Source organism: Chlamydotis macqueenii, chromosome 11 (assembly GCF_036417535.1).
Source record: "Chlamydotis macqueenii isolate bChlMac1 chromosome 11, bChlMac1.mat, whole genome shotgun sequence".
Classification (NCBI taxonomy): Eukaryota; Metazoa; Chordata; class Aves; order Otidiformes; family Otididae; genus Chlamydotis; species Chlamydotis macqueenii.
Window position 1 is genome coordinate 18,249,493 of NC_141566.1, and position 20,190 is coordinate 18,269,682.

The 20,190-nt window shown below is 38.6% G+C and overlaps 1 protein-coding gene across 1 annotated transcript in view; it reads right to left on the bottom strand.

Annotated features, from left to right (window-relative positions):
• The window catches only part of PCDH11X (protocadherin 11 X-linked), a 495,288-nt gene that overhangs the window by 125,534 nt on the left and 349,564 nt on the right, over positions 1-20,190 (bottom strand). The window contains exon 6 of the mRNA XM_086756657.1: positions 9,348-9,546. Coding sequence (XP_086612783.1) covers positions 9,348-9,546 — 199 coding nt within the window. The remainder of the gene's footprint in view (positions 1-9,347; positions 9,547-20,190) is intronic.

The following is a 20,190-nucleotide window of genomic DNA, read 5'->3' on the forward strand; positions in this document are numbered from 1 at the left end:
TTCCTGATATATTTTTCATTAATCACACTGAAATCAAGCAATAAATTATTATGCTTCAAATGAAATTATAATCATACAATTTTTCACATGGCTTAAATTATGTAAAATACAAAAAAAAGGGTTGTTTTTTTTTCTATATTTCTGTTTTTAAAATAGGAACTAGATGCTAACAAACACCTTAATATTTCATATTGCTAAAAGCTCCTCTGGGTGCCACTGATTAGCTTGACTTAAAAAAAAAAAGAAAACAAATTGCATCAGCAATGTTTTCCTATTCTAAAAATAAGAAAGAAGTGAAAGTTTCAGACAAAACAAGACAGATAGGAGAAGCGCATAAAATGAGTTTCTTTGTGGCTCATCAGTAATAGAAACAAAAACGTCATATGAACTTTATCTTGCTGTGTGGGTGGCCCGGTACAAATTAGAAGCGAAGAAAGGCTTATTGTCAGGAGAGGGCCAGCACTGCCGTCCGACAGAAGCCTCGCTGGAGCGGGGTGACTGTGCGGCCCCAGACTCCGCGTCCTCCCGGGACTCGTGCCCAGGCTCCCCACGTGTCACCTGCAAACCTGGTGGGCAAGATAAGGGGATGCTCTGCTCGCAGAGCTCTGCTTCCCCATGATAAACTTCTATCTCATCCATAACTAGATTTCAGATATGGAGGATACACTCATCTTCAAAGCTGTCACCAGAAGGGAACTCTATCAACGACTTCAGCTTTCACACGCTCCAGATAAACTTCTCGTTTTAATCTGTGCCCTTTGTGACTTCTCAAGCTATCGCAACCATCACAGCCTTAATGCGCTCCCGGATACAGGGTGCTCCAAATCAGATTCCATTTACCCAGCCACACTTCAGGGCCTCTATTTACTGCAAACATGACAGCTCGTCAGATCTAAAAGGAGTTTGAAAAAGTAGAGGGAAGAAATTTGTTCTCTCTCCACCTCTGCCCCACCAGGCTGCTTGCTACAGCGATATATTTTAAAACTTTCATAAACCTCAAACAGAAAAAAAATAGGATTATCCATTACCATGTCAGCTTAAGTGATAACATAAATATATATCACAGAACATCTGCCACTAAATCACTGTTTATAGATGTCAGATCTCATTTATTATTAAAAAATCCCCAAAACAAACACTTTAAAGCCTTCCTTATTATTTCACAAGAAATGACTGATTTCTAAACTGCAAGGTGGAGCTATTCTTTCTAATCTTTTTACACAGACTAACTTCTATTATAAGCCTCAGTCAAGAATAACATTAGATGGTATTCACAAACACATTATTATTGCCTGAATTACTTCATCCCAGTACGCAGTTTCGAAAATCCAACAGATTTTCCCCATCAATCCCCATTGATTTTGCATGAAAGAAGATGGCGCATGCCGGAAAACTTGCTTTTATCTTACTTTTCTTCAAACAGTAGAAAACGTGCATCAAGGCATTATATATATTATATATATACTTTGAAAGATTTATAGAGAGTGCTCCTTATTCACAGAAAGGATAAGATTTTAAAAATCAGAGCCTGTGTTTATAGTGCTGTGTTTAACTGATAGGGTCTGAGCAGCACAATCTTTTTACTTCTTTTTACTTTTGCATTTCATTTGCTTTGTCCATTTTTTCCCCTTTGTGTCAGCTGCCTTAATAACTCTTAAGTCAAGCACTCAGGGATCAAATTACCAAAAAACGGAATTATTTCTGAATATGCAATCTGTATCCTTTTAGGTACAAGTAAAAACTCGCTTGCAAAAGCCACTCATCTGTGTCATTGTCAATTCACCTCTCCAATCTGACCTCTTCCCCCCGCTCCAATCTCCAGTCATCAACAAATCAAAAATATCATAATGTTTTGTTTTATAGGAGCTTGTGTTGTTTTGCTTCACTGTATGTGCTTCTGACTAGAGAGTTATTTTATTTCAGAGAAAGAGAGCTAAAACATCTGGAAAATCCACACTGTTGTCAGCTCTGTGACATTCAAAGCCCTCAAACATATGCCATGCAGATAGAAAGTCGCACTTCCAAAGAAGACATACTTTAAAATGTGAACGTTGAGCACATCCTGACTTTGCTCTCTGCCAATTCCCCATCTTTCAAATCAAACAGGCACTTAATGATTGCTGTGGTGGTTTATACACACATGATTCATGGGCACGCTCTCAGGAGGTCATCGGGAAGGTTGGCATTTCACAAAGTGGTACAGTACCGTAGTCAGCCATTACATTCTCCCACCTACGTACAAGCTAATTTGATTAAAGGTAGAAGATCAATCAAACTCTATTGCCTCAGAAAGATTAATTACCTCAGCACTTTCTGAATTAATTATTAGTGTTCAGCCGTGGGGATAGAAAAACCCAATACAGTAGAAGTAAAGGGACCCAATGGGCAGATGTGGTAGACTGAGACGTATTTTAGCCCAAGATTTATTATCTTTAACTAATGACAGTGTCTTCCTTTTTTTTTTTTCCTCAAATTAAACCTAAGTGCTATAGTGTGCTTATAACTCAGCAACAATAGAATTAAAATATTACTGTTACATTGCAACCTTATTGTAGAACTAAATGCACACAAGAAGAGAACAAAAAAAAAGAAAACACCATTTAAAAAAAAAAAAAAAAAAGTATCTGCTGGCAAGCACTCCCAGCCCCAGTTTTTGAATAGGGAACAAGATACTTTAAACTTTGTACTTTTTTTTTTTCTTGTGCCTCAGCATGAGGTCTGAAGTCCAGCTGCCAGAGCAGTCTTATTGATGATGTTTAAAGAGTATTTTCAGTAACTGCAGGGTTTCTGATTATCAGACAAGTCAGCATGGCAAAAAAAGCAGCTGTTTCCCCCAGGGAGAGCGAGCTTCCTATCTTCAGCTACCTGCCGTCAGCGGGCAGCACCGACCCTTTCTTCTTCGTGACGACATCAATGAGATTCACAGGCCTCCGCAAGCCGTAAGTGTCCCGCAGCGCTTGCGCGGGACGGGGCGGCCAGCATGGCTCCCTGCCAGCGTGGGCGCTGGGCGGCGGCGGGGCAGCGGGCCCCGGCCGGGGTAAGCAGCGTGTGCACCCGCCGAGCGTCCAGCCCGGCGCTGGAACTTTGAGCCAAGGGCTAACGCAGACCTGAGACTTGGCAAACATGCTCACCAACAGCTTTTCTATTGTGAACATGGAAAAGGAACCTCTTCCATCACAGACCAGAGTTGCTGCTCTTACAGAGGGCAATTCATTTGCCCCCTCATAAATTTACCAAGCTTCTCTTTAACAATCAGTTAGCATTCTCATTCCCTGCTTCTAAACTTCCTCACTGACCTTGTTTGAAATCCCCAAATTTCTGGTCTCGGACAGTTTGCAGACAGCCCCTGTTCATTTGCCTCTCAAGCAACCCGGCGCTTCATTTTGGCCACCAAAATCTCTCTACCTCCATTCTCTGCTATTACTTGAGAGCAGTCCTAATCCCCAGCCAGCCTTTACTTTGCAGTTTAAACAAGCCAATATTAATTCCTTTTTTTTGTACCTAGGCATTCCATTCCCTTGTTATTAATAATATTTCTTTACACCTGTTTCTCAAGTGACTTCACCTTTCTTTAATGCAGGAAGCCAACACAATTCATAATATTCCCATTGTGGTATCATCAATGCCTTGGTTTCTGTTTTGTTTTTTTTTTTTTTTTTTTTCCTGTATTAGGGGTAACTCAGGTTTTTTTTTTCCACAATCATATTGGGTACTGGCAATTTATAGTTTATTTCTGTAATATTCAGTTGTTTGTTTCTTTATGTCATTTGCAGCTGGTGATTTAAATACTGGTTGCATACATCCATTCCTATAAGAAAGACTCTCAACTGTTAGATTTCATCCCACTGCTATTACTCCAAATCCTTAGCAAAATCCAATTCTTGTGTCATACAGAGCTCCTCCTCTATATTTTCAGTGATGCTTGGCTTTGGGATAGCAGAATATTTCATCAACATATTCCTGCTTTTTAATGCCAAACTCATTAATGAAGATAATGATGGAGATTTTTCCATTCTTCTATTAATATGTCTCTTCCTTCTTAGTTACTAACGCTCCACCCACCTTTAAGTCATAATAACAGTCAGTAGTTCTTAAATCTATATAGACTAACTATACATGTCTTCCTAAAATAAAAAATACAAGTCATTGAGGTGAGACAATAGAGCTAATCTCGTACTGATCCTGGGGAATTTATGGTAGCATGTATTGTGTTCTGTTTACACATATCTTAGTTTCTTTCCTGTAAGTGTTTTCCAGCAGTGATACCTGACCAAGTCCTTTTTTTTTTCTTGACACTTCATCCCTTAAAATTTCAGACAAATAAAGAAAACACGACCAGTTTTGATATCCTGGGAGGAAGATTATCTCCTCTCCTCCACAGGAATGCACTGAACCTGCTCTGACTTTTAGTTCCATTATCATCATTCTTCATCAGCCTGTCTTTGCTCCATCAACATCAGCCTTATCAAAAATTAAGGCAAGGTGAAAGTGTTCTTTCAATTTTGGGGAAGAAATACATGCTATCTTTAATCATGAACAGATGTCATCCTTGCTGCAAACCTCCTTCTTATGTGGCTAAATACCACAGATCACAGTCTTAACCCTTTTTAAGAATAATTCTCTTGAAGTCTGATGATCGCTTAAAGCCAGCATAAGCTTTGTCCCAGCTAGTCATTCACTCCTTTGCTGCCCACAAGCAGTGCCTCATGTAACGAATGGAACTGGGGAACTGATCAGTTTAAAAATAACTTCCCCCTCTGCTCCACCCAAGACAAGGTTGAACCCAGATGAATTCTCCTATCCTGTTCACCCAAGCAGCTCTGCAGATGCTTGTGCTGCCACAAGAGAAGGTGCAATCGGGAGCACAGACACCTCTGCCAACACCAGCTCCAAGTGACCATGAAGTTACAGCACATATCAGCTCACCTTTTGGCCATCCTTTCCCTACCGCAACACCTTCTGATTTTCAAGACAACTTTCTCAACTTATTAGTCACTAACTCATGTTAAATATCATTACAGAGACCCCCTTCTCCTTAAGACGTCAGTTTTCTCCTATTCCAAATGCTGAAATCTCACTGCGATTTGCCTCATTAACTAGTCATTTAATTTTCAGCTAGCTTTGTTTGTGCTTCCATTTTGTGTATACAAAATAATTACAATTACTTACAGGTCTTCTGGCTTTTTTTTTTTGCCCCCAAAGCTGCGGTTGTATTCCTCCTACTCTGACCAATTTCTTGGCTGAACTGGGCATATTCAACCTTCTCCAAATACAGTAAGAAAAATAATTTTATTCTCTAGAGGAAAAAAAAAAATAGCCAGATCGCTTTGATAAGGCTATAAAAACAGTTGAAGCATGAAAATCTGTCATTAATATGTTACACATGTATTAAATAAGCAAGCATAGCTGGGGTTACCATGTACCTTTCAACCCCTTCCATGCTTACAGCCACTAAGTGGGCACCACAGAGAGATAGTTTGCTGAGGAACTTAACAAAGACAACAATTTGTTACTTTTTGTCTATGTTTGTAGTATGTTTTGTATTTAAATGTAATACAGAGGGGAAAAAAAAATAAAGGAAAAAAAAAGGTGGTATGGCTAAAATCCTTAGCATGGGGAGTTATTGGAGCATCCTTACTGGTTTGAGTAATTTATGAGTAAAAAAAATATATGAATACCATGTATATTGGTGCTGTTACTTAAGGATTGTATTCTTTACAAACCTACATGCATTGTTACATTACTCTTTACTTAGTGTAACAGTTTGTTGGCATCTCTTCTTTATGACGCATCCACCGCACTACACATCATGCTTTTTTGAGGAGGCAACTAAATTAAGAGAAGACAAATCATTTTAAATAGCCTATTGCTAATTTTAATTAGTACATTCAATTAATTTTAAAGGTGTTGTCATGGTTTAACTCCAGTCGGCACACAGCCACTTGCTCACTCCACCCCCCTCAGTGGGATGGGGGAAAGAACCGGAAGGGTAAAATTAAGAAAACTCGTGGGCTGAGATAAAAACAGTTTGATGATTGAAATAAAATAAAATAATAATTAAAAAAATAGTTGTAATGAAAAAGAAAATAACAAAAAGAGAGAGAAACAAAACCCAAAAAACCCAAGTGATGCAATCGCTCAGCACCCGCTAACCAACACCCAGACGGTCCCTGAGCAGCATTTGCCATCCCGCCACCCCTCCACATCAACTCCGCCCAGTCTATGATGTCATACAGTATGGACTATCCCTTTGGCCACTTCGGGTCAGCTGTCCCGGCTGTGTCCGCTCCCAGCTCCTTGTGTACCTCCAGCCTTCTCCCTGGCAGGACACAAGAAACTGAAAAGTCTTTAACATAGTGTAAGCTCTGCTTATCAACAGCTAAAATGTCAGTGTGTTATCAACATTATTCTCATACTAAATCCAAAACACAGCACTATATCAGCTACAATACCAGCTGAAATCAGGACTTCTCAGTCAGTTTTTTAACCACGGTATTCTTACAGTTACCCTTTCTTCCCTGCTTCAGTCTCATACTGGATGTGAATTTGTAAGCCTTCCTCTCACCAATATTTCCCAGCTTCTGTTATTTTAAGTTGTGCCCATCTTTTCAGTGTTTTGTAATAAACGCTTTGCTATTGCTTATAAATGGGAAGTTTCAAAAATACAATATTTTCCAATATTAAAGAAACCAATAAAACCTAAGAACTGTATGCAGAAAAAACAATAGGGAGAAAACATTTTGGAATATATCGCTGTGTGATGTAGCATCTGCCATCAGCTTTCATAAGCTACTTAACGTCTGAGTAGACACTAGACATTACTGAAGTTGTTTCATCCCAACTCTGTGTCTCCTTGGTGAGCAAAGTTGAACTAAATCACCATCAGATGATCAATCAGGCTTCATGTTTTAGACAATGTTTCAGATTAAGATAGGTCAGATATTAAAGATCTTGGGACAGAATGAAGGTTATGCTTATTCTGTTGTATGAATTCTGGAATCTACTCAGATTATCTGATGGTATATTCCTTTCTCTTTTCACATTAACATTTTGGTCAATGAAACAAGAATAGAAATACTTTGAATATATCATGCCACTTCAAACAAAAATCTAGCAGCATGTTTGTAGAGGAAACTATCAATTCAGAGTGGTTTTCACTATTTCACTATGGACTAGATATGCCATACATACACAAGTGAACGGAACGAACCTCCGGCTGAACACTTTCATAGATCAGCACACAAGACACTTTGGTTGCTCTTACCTACAGCACATCATTTTACAGCAGCATACTGAATAACAATACGCTGTGGGTCTTCTCTTTCTTTTTTAATTAGATGTATGAGAGCACACAACAGATATCTATTTATATCTGGATTTTTTTTTATTGCCACTAGATACTGCCATTAATATGAGCATAAAACACTAAAAAGGACTGCAAACTATGCTTTCCACACTGTAGGCATCATGCTATATTGTGTCAATTAAACTTTCAATAAGATAGAAGTTAGAAGGGTAAAAAATCTTCACATAACATAAATGCTATTTAAACTGTGATTTTGAGTTGAAAACTGAACTGTCAGGTAATTAGACAGGTGATTAAACTTTCTTCACACTTGAAAAGGTATCAGATGCCTTCTTAGTCTCCACACAGTGATACGTGTCAATGATATTCAGATGTCAAAGCTGTATTATTTCTAGGGCAACGTTCCAGAAGAGTCATGATCTGTATTTCTTCTGAAATTGCAAAAATTGGGCTCAAAAAGCAGAGCTAAGCCCAAAACCTGGGCCTCAAGATCCAAGATCCACACGTCTGTTTTAACAGCTCCTCATACGCCAGGTCCTGTCCCACGCTCTCTGTGTGGAAGGACCCAAATACTGATTTCACGTGTGGCCTGCTCACTTCCATAGAGTGTAAATACCAGAGCTACAAACAACAAATGGAGGGAACGGGAAAGCAAGTTCAGATCAGAGTATGCATAGCAAAGGCAGCAAATACAACACATAACTCATAACTTTACTTCTTTTGGAGTGTACTTGTAGCTCTTCAGAGCCGCATTCTATAAAGAATTCAGTTTGACTGCCTAGAATATTCCTAAGGGTGTATTACAGCCTCACAGATATAAACACAAACAAAAGCAAATGATGAATAATGTTTTCAACACAACATCCAAAAGCTCTGATGGTTCTTGTCAGCTGTCTATCAGCTCAGAAAAAAAAAAAAAATATTCTGGCATTATTTCAGGGACTATATAACATTACAAAGTTTAAAAAGTCTGAAACCGAGGATCCCCAGTTAATAGCTTATGAACTAAAGGAAAAAGAGAGAACAGACCTCATCCATGCAGACAAGCCCCTCAGACTCCCGTCTCGGGCAGCACAAGGCAAAGGCAGATGTGTGATTTCCAAAAGCCAGGCTGAGTTTGTCAGAGCCAGCTCGGAGCTGGAGGTAATGCTCTCTGCTGGGTGCTGTATTTGCCAGTGCAGAGATTAACTGCCTTCTCATAGAGCTATTTCAAATGCATAGGACTTACTAATTCATTCTTCATGATACACTAAAGCAGCTGAAATACACCTTTCGGGTCAAGTTTTGCCCAGAACAGATGTATTTTCAAATCACTTATTAGGCCGCTAACAAGGCCTTAGAGGCTCACACACATTCAGGTGTCTCTTTATCAATGGCACCGTTCAATTTAATCTGGATAAAGAGCCCCTGGACAATTAACAGTTGACTGAAGTACAGTGGAGTCTCTAACTGGCTATCACATCACGGCAGAGAAAGTAATACCAGTATCCAGAGCTCTAGCGTGGTCCTGAGCTCATCTTGATTTTGCCTAACTGTTTTCAATATCCTAAGAAGCTGGTGATAACAGCAGAAGTAAGATAACAAACTCTTTTGAGATTATTACTACGTACTACAGTTGCTCTCAAAAGAGAAATCAAGAAACCCTTTATTTCTGGAGATGCAGTGTCTTCACAGATCTATCACCCAGAAGTTCCTCCTGTTAAAACAAACTACAACACGCGGTAGTGTTGGGTAGGAAAACAAATTAAAAAGCGTGAACTCCCTCAAGTGGTATTTATGAGCATAAGGGCAAGTGTTAACCTCATCAGAAAGCTCCTCTGCGTATAGCACAGCAGATCTATAAAAATACCTGGTAATCCATAAACTCTTTACAGCTCAAGAGTGTTTTATCTCCAATTCTCAGACTTCACCTTTTTCAAAATACAGGGCTTCTTTGATCGTATTAAAATCAATGTTCCATTTTGATAATTACCTAAAAAAGAAGACCACTTTTGACACTCAAAAGATGCAACAACTAAGATGACCAGAGTTCGTCACTTACTGGACTCCGGGTCTGAGTTGCCGTCTCCTTCCGTCCGGCTGTTGGGCGAAGCTTGCTCATAGTACTCCTCCTGGGGGAAGCCGAGGGGCAGGGGGTGCGACGTGCTAGCACCGCTCGCGGGTTCATGGTCCCCGAGCCCACTGTCGCTGCAGCTTTCCTGGGAGCCATCTGGGAGGTGAAACGTGACACGGCGCTGAGGCTACAAGGAAGGAAGGAAAATTATATGGTTTCCACTACAGTATCAGTAATTGCTTAATGCAAGCAATTTAGGAAATGTATTATTTCAGTTATCTGCTGAAGACGCATTATCTAGAGTTGTGCACAATTTCAGGCTTTCATGAACAGGCAGCCTGCTTTCAAACCCGCTTCACCTGACAGCACTGCTTTCTTCTATTTTTTAAAAATGTAAGCCCTGATGCAAAATGAAAGACACCTCAAACTAAAGAGATTCTGTCAGACTTCACAAGTCTTTGGATGCCTTTTGTATATTGACTTGGAGATTTCAATCACTTTTTGAGGCTCAATTTATTTCACTGCTCAGTTTTCTAGTTTTCAAAAAACATTTTCTTTCCCATTAAAAGCTGTTCCACGCTTTTGGGTCTAAAAAATGTGACACACTTCTAATGTTGTTGGATTCCTCTAAGGCAGAGAAAGAACAAACAATAACAAGCCTGATGTAATGAAAACAATTTTAATAGACTTTGCACTTCCATTAAACTAATGAATTAAAAGTAGATTCCACTGCCCTCCTTCAGACATTTCATTATGACCCCTTTGCTTTCTGTTACACCACAGACCTGTACGTTAACTGTAAAGGGCTGGAAGCTGGGAAACAGCAAGCTGAGGAAGGAAAGCATCAGGCATAAAATCATAGAATGGTTAGGGTTGGAAGGGATCTTCAAAGGTCATCTAGTCCAACCCCCCTGCAAGGAGCAGGGACATCTCCAACCAGATCAGGTTGCTCAGAGCCTCATCCAGCCTGGCCTTGAACGTTTCCAGGGATGGGGCATCCACCAGCTCTCTGAGCAACCTGTGCCAGTGTTCTACAACTTGCATTGTAAAAAATTTCTTCCTAATATCTAATCTAAATCTACCTCCCTCTATTTTAAAACCATTACCCCTCGTCCTATCACAACAGGCCCTACTGAACGGCCTCTCCCAATCTTTCACTGTAGGCCCCCCGTGAGGTACTGGAAGGCTGCTATAGGGTCTCCCCAGAGCCTCCTCTTCTCCAGGCTGAACAGCCCCAGCTCTCCCAGCCTGTCCTTATAGGAAAGGTGCTCCAGCCCTCCTTTTTTGTGGCCCTCCTTGGACCCTCTCCAAATGGTCCATGTCTGGGGGCTCCAGAGCTGGATGCAGTTCTGGATAGGACAGCATAGTTCAGTATAGGACAGCATTTTCATTACCTAAGTGACTCTGTGTGATTTAGAAGCTGAATAACTGAAATATAAGTCTGTCTCAGTATTAAAAAAAAATATATATGGATAAAGAAATAAGCAGCTCTCCTGCTTACTTCCATGTGTCTTGTTTCCATGTGTCTTGGAAACATGAAACATAAAGACTCAAAAAAACCCAAAATATTATTTTAAAATAGTCTTAGTTTGATGTTACTCAAAATTCCATTTGAAAGGCAATGCAAAATTTTCCAGTTCCAGAACTGCTGGGATTAGTAAAGCTGGAGATCAGATTTTTTAAGCTATTATGCAAAAAAGTACATACTGTGTTTACAACACAGAAGTCCCTAGATATTTGGTTCCGATAGGTGATGATATTGAGCATTATTGGTTATATTAAGTTTTTACTAAAAACTTAAGTTCCTCTATTTATCAAAATCCCTTTTTTATCACTGTGCCATTATTACATATGCCCACAGCCAGCTGCTGTACAGTGCGGTACAGCCAAGACAACGGCAAGACCAACTTTACCTGTGCAATTCCTGACAGATGTGGGTGAAAACTCTCCTTAAAATCTATCAGTAAGAAATCCACAGCTTTCTCAGAAAATCTGTTCTAGTGCTTCACCATTGCTAATGGAGAGGTTTTCTTCTAATGTCTAACCTACCTCTTTTTTTTTTCTACAAAATAAATCAGTTTTTCAGTCCCATCCATTATGGTCTGGTTATTCCCACTCATCTTTCTGGCATTCGGCACTCTAGCCTCCTTCAGAATAAACAGACCTTATTATTCCAATCTGTCGTGCGCCTTCTGATATCTCTTACTGCTCTGTGCACTGCTCAAAACTCGTTACGCAGCTTCAGCTGAGATCTTCAAAGCGTGGAGTAGAGCAGAAGGATCATTTCACATCTCCTGCAGGCTCCACTACCGGTTTTGCCTTTTTCATGGCAGCGTAACACATTTTCCTTGCCAGCCACCATCATGTCCAGCTCGTCTTCTAACGATCTTTCGCTAGTTGGCCCCTTTCTGGTTGGTGCCATTGATCGCTGGAGCCTACGCACAGCACTTTGCATTTATTCTTCCTGCCATTCTGTTTTTCCAGATGATTTCATCTGTTTATCATCAAGTACACTCTGCCTTCCAGTTCTGCTTTCCTGTTTACCAAATTTGCAGATTTTGGATTCTCCTTCTTTAGGCAGATCTTTAAGAAAAATTGGAGCAGATCAAGCCAAGAAATCATTGAGGAGCTCTGAAAACTTGAATACACAATGACTTCCCATCACACAGGATGGAAAGGGGAGAAGACTTCCCTCCTGTGACCACAGGAGAAGCCTTACAGCCCACTGGAAAAAAAAGTCAGATGGTGAAGGGTTCACAGCTGACACCCCCACACCCACTCCGTTCATTTTTGGTGTCATCAGAAGACTTTCACTATTTAACTCTATAGCGAGGTGTCTGCAGCTGCTCCCAGGGCTCTGTGGAAGGCTGGCTGGGGCAGCGGTCCTGCACCTCCCACTGGCTTGCTGATCCTTTTCCCACCACAGACGGGTAGAGACACATGGAGCGTCTCTGCACAGCCCAAAAACCAGATGGATCCACAGAAATTACTGATATGGCTGATCCTATTCTACTTCTTAACTGTCAATTGCCTCTCAGAGCCCTGTTCATACCAGCAGGCTCACTCAGCTCTTATCTGAAAGTCTCAAAGTTTTGTTGAGTTGATCCAGTGAAAATATTCCTGCAAGGGTTCTGATTTACTCCCCGCATACAAAACCACACCAAGCTCGCGTAGCCATACAGCTATGGCTAGTGGAAACCGAATATGCTATTTCTTTTGTCCTAAATGAGTCTGCTCTCACAGATACACAGCATCTATGAAAAATCAACCTTCCTTGCATGAACTCTTTGTAAAAACTCTGCACGTTTTGTGAGGTCTCACAAAATTCTTCCTGCTGTCTCACCTTGTACGTGTGCTGTTTGGTACTCATGCTAGGTTCTATCTTCTTACCTCCCTGCTACCAGCGAATCTTAAGAATAAAGTATTCTGAAAATGTTACTAGCCCAAGTTTTGGCATTACACACCAGTATAAGCTTTTGCAAATGGCTGGGAATGCAACGGTTACTGTTATATGCAACTGGGGATTCACCAAGCTTAAACAAATGAATATTTCTGCTCATGGTTTCTGGTCAAAATACAACAGAAGTTCTTTAGCAGATGACTGTAAAGGACATCGGAAAGTCACCAAGTCTTTCTTTTAACTGCCTAGCCCAGTGAGAAAAAACAAAAGCCATACCCCAAACAAAAATTAAAATCACACTAACCAGCCCTCACATTCGGTAAAAAATTTTAAATATTTAGTTACATAATTTGAGATGCTATTAGTAGTAAAGACAAAGCCCATTTGATCTAAAGTAAACTGGCATCAGCTAAAGGCTCATGATTTTTAATTTGATAGTGCCCCTGAGTATGGCATACCTGATAACGCTGATGACAGAGAACTCTCGGAAGAGTTTATCAAGATGAAAAAAAAACCCAGATATTTCTCTACACGGCAGTGCTGCCATTTTCTTACTTCACGCAGGCATCAGACAATGATCTGGAACATGTAATTCTAATAAAACTTTGCCAAAAGCTGGGACTTCCGTCACACTTATTAGGGAAATTTCCTCCTTGAGGCATTTAAATTTCAATTTATAAGGTTACAAAACATCCTCGGACTCCAACTGTTTTTCTATTTATCTCCAAAGGGAGTTAGTACCAATAGTAATAGAATAACAAGGATTATGGTTTGTTTTATTTATTTGACTGACAGTGAGTATATTTTTTCAGAAAGAGATAAATGCAAGCAAATCCATTATATATTCTTAGTGGATTCTGAAAACACTGAGGCAGGAACTTGTAATACAGACAATCAGACTGAGATGGGAAAATGAAGTGAAAAATTTAAGGAAGAATGTACAGTAGTATATAGTTTCTCTGACATATTTAACAATACTACATTACTCTTTATTCATATGAAGAAAGAATTTTGCCTCCAGAGATGTCACGAACCCAGACACAAATTCTTTCAGAGGTCTTGTACAGCATCCAAAACCCCTGCATTCTGTAATAGCAGCGCGTGTCTGGAGGGATCAAATTATCTCAGAAAACCGCAAACCTTTTACTCTCATTATTGAAATTTATATGAAGACTGATCAAAGCCCCAAACTATTCTGTGTTCAATCTTTCACTACAATAATTAGACTGTGGCAGTGGGAATAATAAAAGATGAGTCTAAGTAAATAGCTTTGGATACACTGAAGGGATGATTTCTGGAATTATACACCAGGGGTTAGCCAATTTATAATCAAAAACTGAAAAAAGGTAATAGAAACAGCAGCAGATATCAATTGAGGAACATTAAACTATTAACCTTATTATCTTCATTCACTGAAGCAAATTAATATCCTTTTAAAACAATATAATAAAGAAAAAAATATTACTGTTTCATTTATGTTGAATTAATTATATTATTTAGAGGATAATTCTGATTTAAAACAAACCTTATTTAGCAGATTCTATAAACCAGCATGAAAGTAAAATAACAGGACCACTGCAACCTTTTTCTCCACTATTAGCAGCCAATGAATAAAGTAGTCAAAAATATTTTTAACTTTAAACTTTAGTTCTGATAGTAATATTCATTTTCTCAGTTGCTTTTATCTTTCAAATGTTAGCAAGGTATGAAATGCATGCCTTAAATAATCAGACAACAACTGTCTTCAGTTAGGACCGGTACTGCTTTTCAGTTGTTAAAAGAAAATCCCTAATCAAACTATAATTTCCAGCTCAAGTCTTTTGATACTCTACTATCACCTTTTGTTCCAAACCTACAATCTTTTGTTCCATAAGCTTTGATAGAGACACACAAGACCCAGCTACTATCAATGTAAAATTCTCAGAATAACATGAAAACAAACAGCATTAAAGGGACTCAACCACAAACCCAATGGAAACATCTTTGTGTTGAAACTCAAGAAAGAAAAAAACAGTATTTTTATTTTTCCTTTCCCTAAATTTAGTAGTGTACAGCATAGCTATTATGGCCCAAAGAGTTTCTATCCATTGTTTTTTAAGTCTATATTTCACATACTTATTGCAGGCTCAGAGCATTAAGTCCAAGATCTTACTATGTTATTTTTATTAGTTTGTGATGGACAACACACATAATATAGTTCATTATCATTCTTCATTCAAATTAGAATAACTTCTAAATTTTAACCAACAATGATCTGTATTTTCTTTTGGGGCATCTATAAAGATGCTGAATACACCATTATTACACACAAGCAGAAACACTTCACTAATAACGAATCACTATTGTGATTGCCTTGTGCGATTTAGCAGTTGTTTTTTAAAAGTTTCTTTAATATGGCCTGCAGTGATCCAGCACAGGACTGTTTTTCAGTTGGGTTTTTTTTGGTTTGTTTTTTGTTTGTTTGTTTTTAAAAAGAGCAAAGTGGACAGTCTATCTGCTGGAGGGGAAGAGGAGAGGTAGTGTGTGGCCAAGTGAAAATATCCAGCTGATTTGATCAGTCCGAGCTTAGCGGACATTAAAACCAGTATCTTCCCCGTCTCACATGAAAAAGTAACGCTCCCAGCTGTTGCCAATACTATTAGCTTTAATTGTCACCTCATACAGATCAAACTTGTTGAACAAGCCCTTCTTTTTATTGAACAGTTTCAGCTGTATCTCTTACTGCACTATCTTTATTGATTGCATCCCTTTCAGCTTCTGATTTTCTATGCTTGTCAAAACAAACACACCTACTGTTTTCCTAGTTCACCGTGTTCACCCTTTTAAATAGTGGCAAAACATTACATTTTCAGATAATTAAAACTTCAGAAATCCAAGATAATCCTTTTGACATTCTTGTTATAAATGTATCTAGTCCTTCTGATGTAATACAATTAACATTAGTAACTAGCATCTTACATCCTCACTAATTACTAATGGAAAATACAGCATCTGGCTGCCTTCTACAGAAGAGAAAGCTTTGATAAATACTTTTACCTCTCCTCACTGTGATTAACGATCTAACTGTGCCATAGTAGTATGAGATATGTAAATGGTTTTAGACTTTAGCTTATTATTTATTTAAATAACTCCTCCCACTTTATTAATTTATTTGGATGCAGGCAGCATAATCTATTAATTTCAAAAAGGCAAGTAAAAGCTTAGTTGACTGCCCAGCCAAATGCAAATTCATTATGGATGACTATCCTAGACTGATCCGTAGTTTTTCAATGAAATAATTATGACCTCCACAGCAAACCAGTGGAACAGACCTGCCCCCTTACCTGCTCAAAGGGAAATTACTTAAAATAGTCAGATCTTGTAGCTGGACTCACTCACACGAAGAGATGGCTCAAGCAATGAGAAGTAAACTTGCAAGATGATCTTGTAACTCTACCACACTCACTTACTCAGGGTGTCTTATTAAAATCATACTTACATGCCCCTACAGGCATTTCTGGCAGGCATGTAAAACCACATCTAACTGATAAGCGAAAGTATCATATATTTCAAAAGAATAATTCTGTGAAACTCTTTTTCATATGGGTAAACAACAGGGTTTTCTAACACCACCTGCTTTAAGAAGGAAATTTTCGCCGATGCCATTTTTCACTGAGGTAACTAGAGGCTAAGTCGATACTCCCATACTCCTCCTGCGGCACAGAGGTCACGGAATGCACTCATTAGTCAAACCATTGCTGAACAAAAACATTTATAAACCTGGATCTTCACAAATTTCTGATTAACAACCTCAATGGGTATTTATTTTCAGACTCTAATCCTTGCTGTGCCAAAGAGTATATCTCATACGACATTTCCCAGCAACATTTAACAATTGTGTTTTCTGAGCTTCTTGAAATAACAACAAAGAACTGAAATAAAAAAAGCAAATAAAACTGAAAATAACATTTAAAGTATGTCAAACATTTTATTTAGCTTTTGAAAGGCAGTTATTGTATGCTAACTAGATGTCAAAATGATAGCTGAAAGTATGCTTTTTAAAGTTTAATTCATCTAAGTCTTCAATTTGACATATGATTAAATAAAAATTACACATGAAAGCTGCACTATGGCTGTGCTGTCGCTAAGGTTGAAAAATAGGAAGGTCTCAATTCTGATTTTTTTTTAATACGTTCTTCACTTTCCAGGTTATCATCTGTGATGTTATTATCTTCAATGCTTCATTTCTGATAGGCAAAGCCATTTTAGTTAAAGGAACATAATCATAAACAATAACACAGAAACACCACTTCTGACTGCTGGTTCAACAGCATGGATCATTTTTAGCAGGAATATTGATTGAGTGTTATTACAGTTGTGAATATTTCTTTTAAAAGCAATGCTATTGCTTACCTAGTACTTTTGTGTTAATACCAAAATAGAGCAGAATTTATTCTTTCGTAAATGTACATAGCACTCTAGCTCTTATTTAATTCTGTTAATTTATACATTTCAGTTGTAGCTCAGATAAAGAGGCTTCATCTTTCTTCATGAGTACGGTACAGATTTATGGAATAACAAATGTTGTTCCAGTGAATTACTCACTGACCTCCAGCCTCTACTTTTGCATCACAGCAGTCAAGGCTAAGCCATTAAGTTCAAGTATTATGAGGTTATTAGAGCTACAGAGACCTGGAAGAAATCTCAAGAACTTGATTCAATTTGAATTTGCGATTTTTTTCTATGTAGTTTTTAATTTAAAGGTCAAATCTTTCTGAAGCAATACACATGCACATAACTTCCCAAGCCACCGCAAGTATTCACTTAAAGAGGCTTGAAAATGTGCCTTCATCATTTCTGACCAATAAATTAAGCTATTCCTAGTAGTGTTTCCCAGCAAAGGGACTTTTATCTAATTTTGGTTCTTTGGGTTCAAAGTGTACTGAAGGCGGAAGAAAAACACAGACACATACTTGTAGTGAGGCACGCTCAAAAAGTATTCTTAAATACTCTAGCACAAGTACCTGTGTGTCACTTTAGTTGTATTTCACCCTATAAAATAAATCTCATCTCCACAGAACTTCTTCCTGCAGGTGTGGATAGGATATTTGAGTGGGAGGATTATCAAGCAGCTCATGTGTATGGAATAGCCTTATGTTTGATGGAATAACCTTATGGCATGGAATGGAAGAACCGTATGTTTGATATTCACATATGTGGTTGTCAAATGTACACTCATTTTGCTATGGTTAAAAAAAAAACAAAAACAAAAACAAAAAACAGCAAAAAAACCAACCAAACAAACAAAAAACCAAACACAAATTACAGCAGAGAGCAAGGCCCAACTATAAGCTTAGAATCTGAAGAGTCTGGGGTACCTCTTGAATAAAGACAGACAGATCTCCTTCATTTCTTCCAGAAAAACTCTCCATATTTTTTGATCCAAAGGTTTCTAGACTACATTTCCGTCAGTTTTGGTATCATTCACAGTAGTTGTCGAAAGTCACGGAGGCCGCCCATTGCTCCCAGTCCCCAGGGAGCAGCCTGCCCTTGCTGCCCCCGACATAGTAAAGAAGTAGGTTTTCTGCAATACCTCCCTAAGGAGTTGCAACACAAAAAATAAAGACATTAAAAGTGAAGGGCCTCTTAAAGTGAGTAGAAAAGCAGCTGCTTGGCATGTCACTATCTCACTGCACCTGTTATGATGGCACATCTTTGTTGTAACAGCATTTAATTTGTTGTAGCAGCAAATCTATGTTTGATATCAAGTGATTGATTAGCTAGAATTGGAACTTATGACAGTTAAAATGGAAGAATAAAACTAATATATTTTATGCTGCTGTTAAAAAAAAATGCATCTTGCTTTTTGGAGTAGAGAAAGAATAGAGAAAAAGTTACCCTTTCACCCAAAATGGGCTCTTGGGAAACTCGAGACTTACTTAGAGTGCAGGGAAGGCATTGGGGTTTCTTTGGGGTTTTTTTTTTGGTTTTTTTTTTGGTTTTTTTTTTCAGGTATTCACTTGCAGCATTTATCTTTTTGGCCTTTAGCAAATATCCTTTAACTACCTAGATTACCTATTCTTATTTTTAAATGTACAGTACATTTGCTATCTGAGGTCACCTATCTAAAGCAGTTATAATTAGTCCACCTTTAGGTGAAATGGTTGAGGAAGAGGCAAGAGAATAACAAAGAAAACCTGCTGCTCTGTGTAAAATAAAGCTGTAGGACAAAATTTAAAAGCAGTGATGCAGTTCATGCTGTATTTCCTTGCACAAAGTAAACATCTAGCATTTAATTATGGCAACGTTTATCAGTATTACACTCTTTAGTGGACTCCAGTGGCCAAGAAAACTTTCACCAGAAGAGATACCAATGAGAAGAATCCAAGAAAGCTTCCAGGGTCAAAACACGTGTCCTGAAATTGCCTTTCCAATTGCCAGATAAAAGTCTTACTCTCAATATAAGAAGTTATTTTGTACACTGAAATAAAGACATTTTTGACTAGTGCACTTTGCTTTGTTTCAATCTTCTGTTATTGTAAATAGGAAAGACGCTACGTGATAAATGCCGTGGTGAACACTGTTACAATACTTGGTTTTCATTTCAAATATCTGAAATATTTATTTTTCTCTCCAAGTTGTTTTTAAGAAAAAGCATTACTTTTTATTTGATTAAAGTCAGAAATCTCTCATTTCCATCACAGCTCATACTATTGGGATGATAATGAGCAAGTTTTTAGCTGATATTTACAGTAGAATACATGAAATATTCACAATTACTAAAGTGAGTTGAGCTACGTGCTACTAACATTCTTAAATGGATGTCTGAAATACCTACTTGTAAATGGAAAAAAATTTACAAATTGAAGTGCTGTATTGTATCACTGATACCATCCTTCGCTCTGCAATCGTCCTTTCAGATAATCAGAATATATAACTGTCTTTCAGAATTCACCACTTGCGTAATTTCAGTAAAGCAAAATATAAAGCCATTAGCCTTCCCTTGTTCCTTAAACCTTTCAAGCTTACTTCCATATTCAGTGCAGCCATTCTTTAGGACTATTAAGATTATGTACTCATCTTTCTTCACGGAGCACAATATATGATGCAAATTACCAAAGTAACGCGGCATGTTAGCTTGCATAAAGAAATAATGCCGTTCTGGGCAAGGGGAACCGAGGGACTTCAGCTGAAGCCTGAGGAAAGTCTCCTCTCAAAGCAAGCCGAGAGCTGCTGTGTGCTGCCAAAAGCAGGCGGCCTGCCCGCCCTCAGACCCAGCTGCCCCTGTCCCAAGCCAGCCACGACCCGCAGCCACGGGGATTCGTGCTCTGAAATCACAATGAGAGCGCAGCTGCGGAGGGGAGCTGGAAGTCAAGGTCCGGTTTTGTGAGGTTCAGGCGGCTGTCACCAGGGACCCGGCTTTATAAAGCACAGACCTGTGACCTCCGGTTG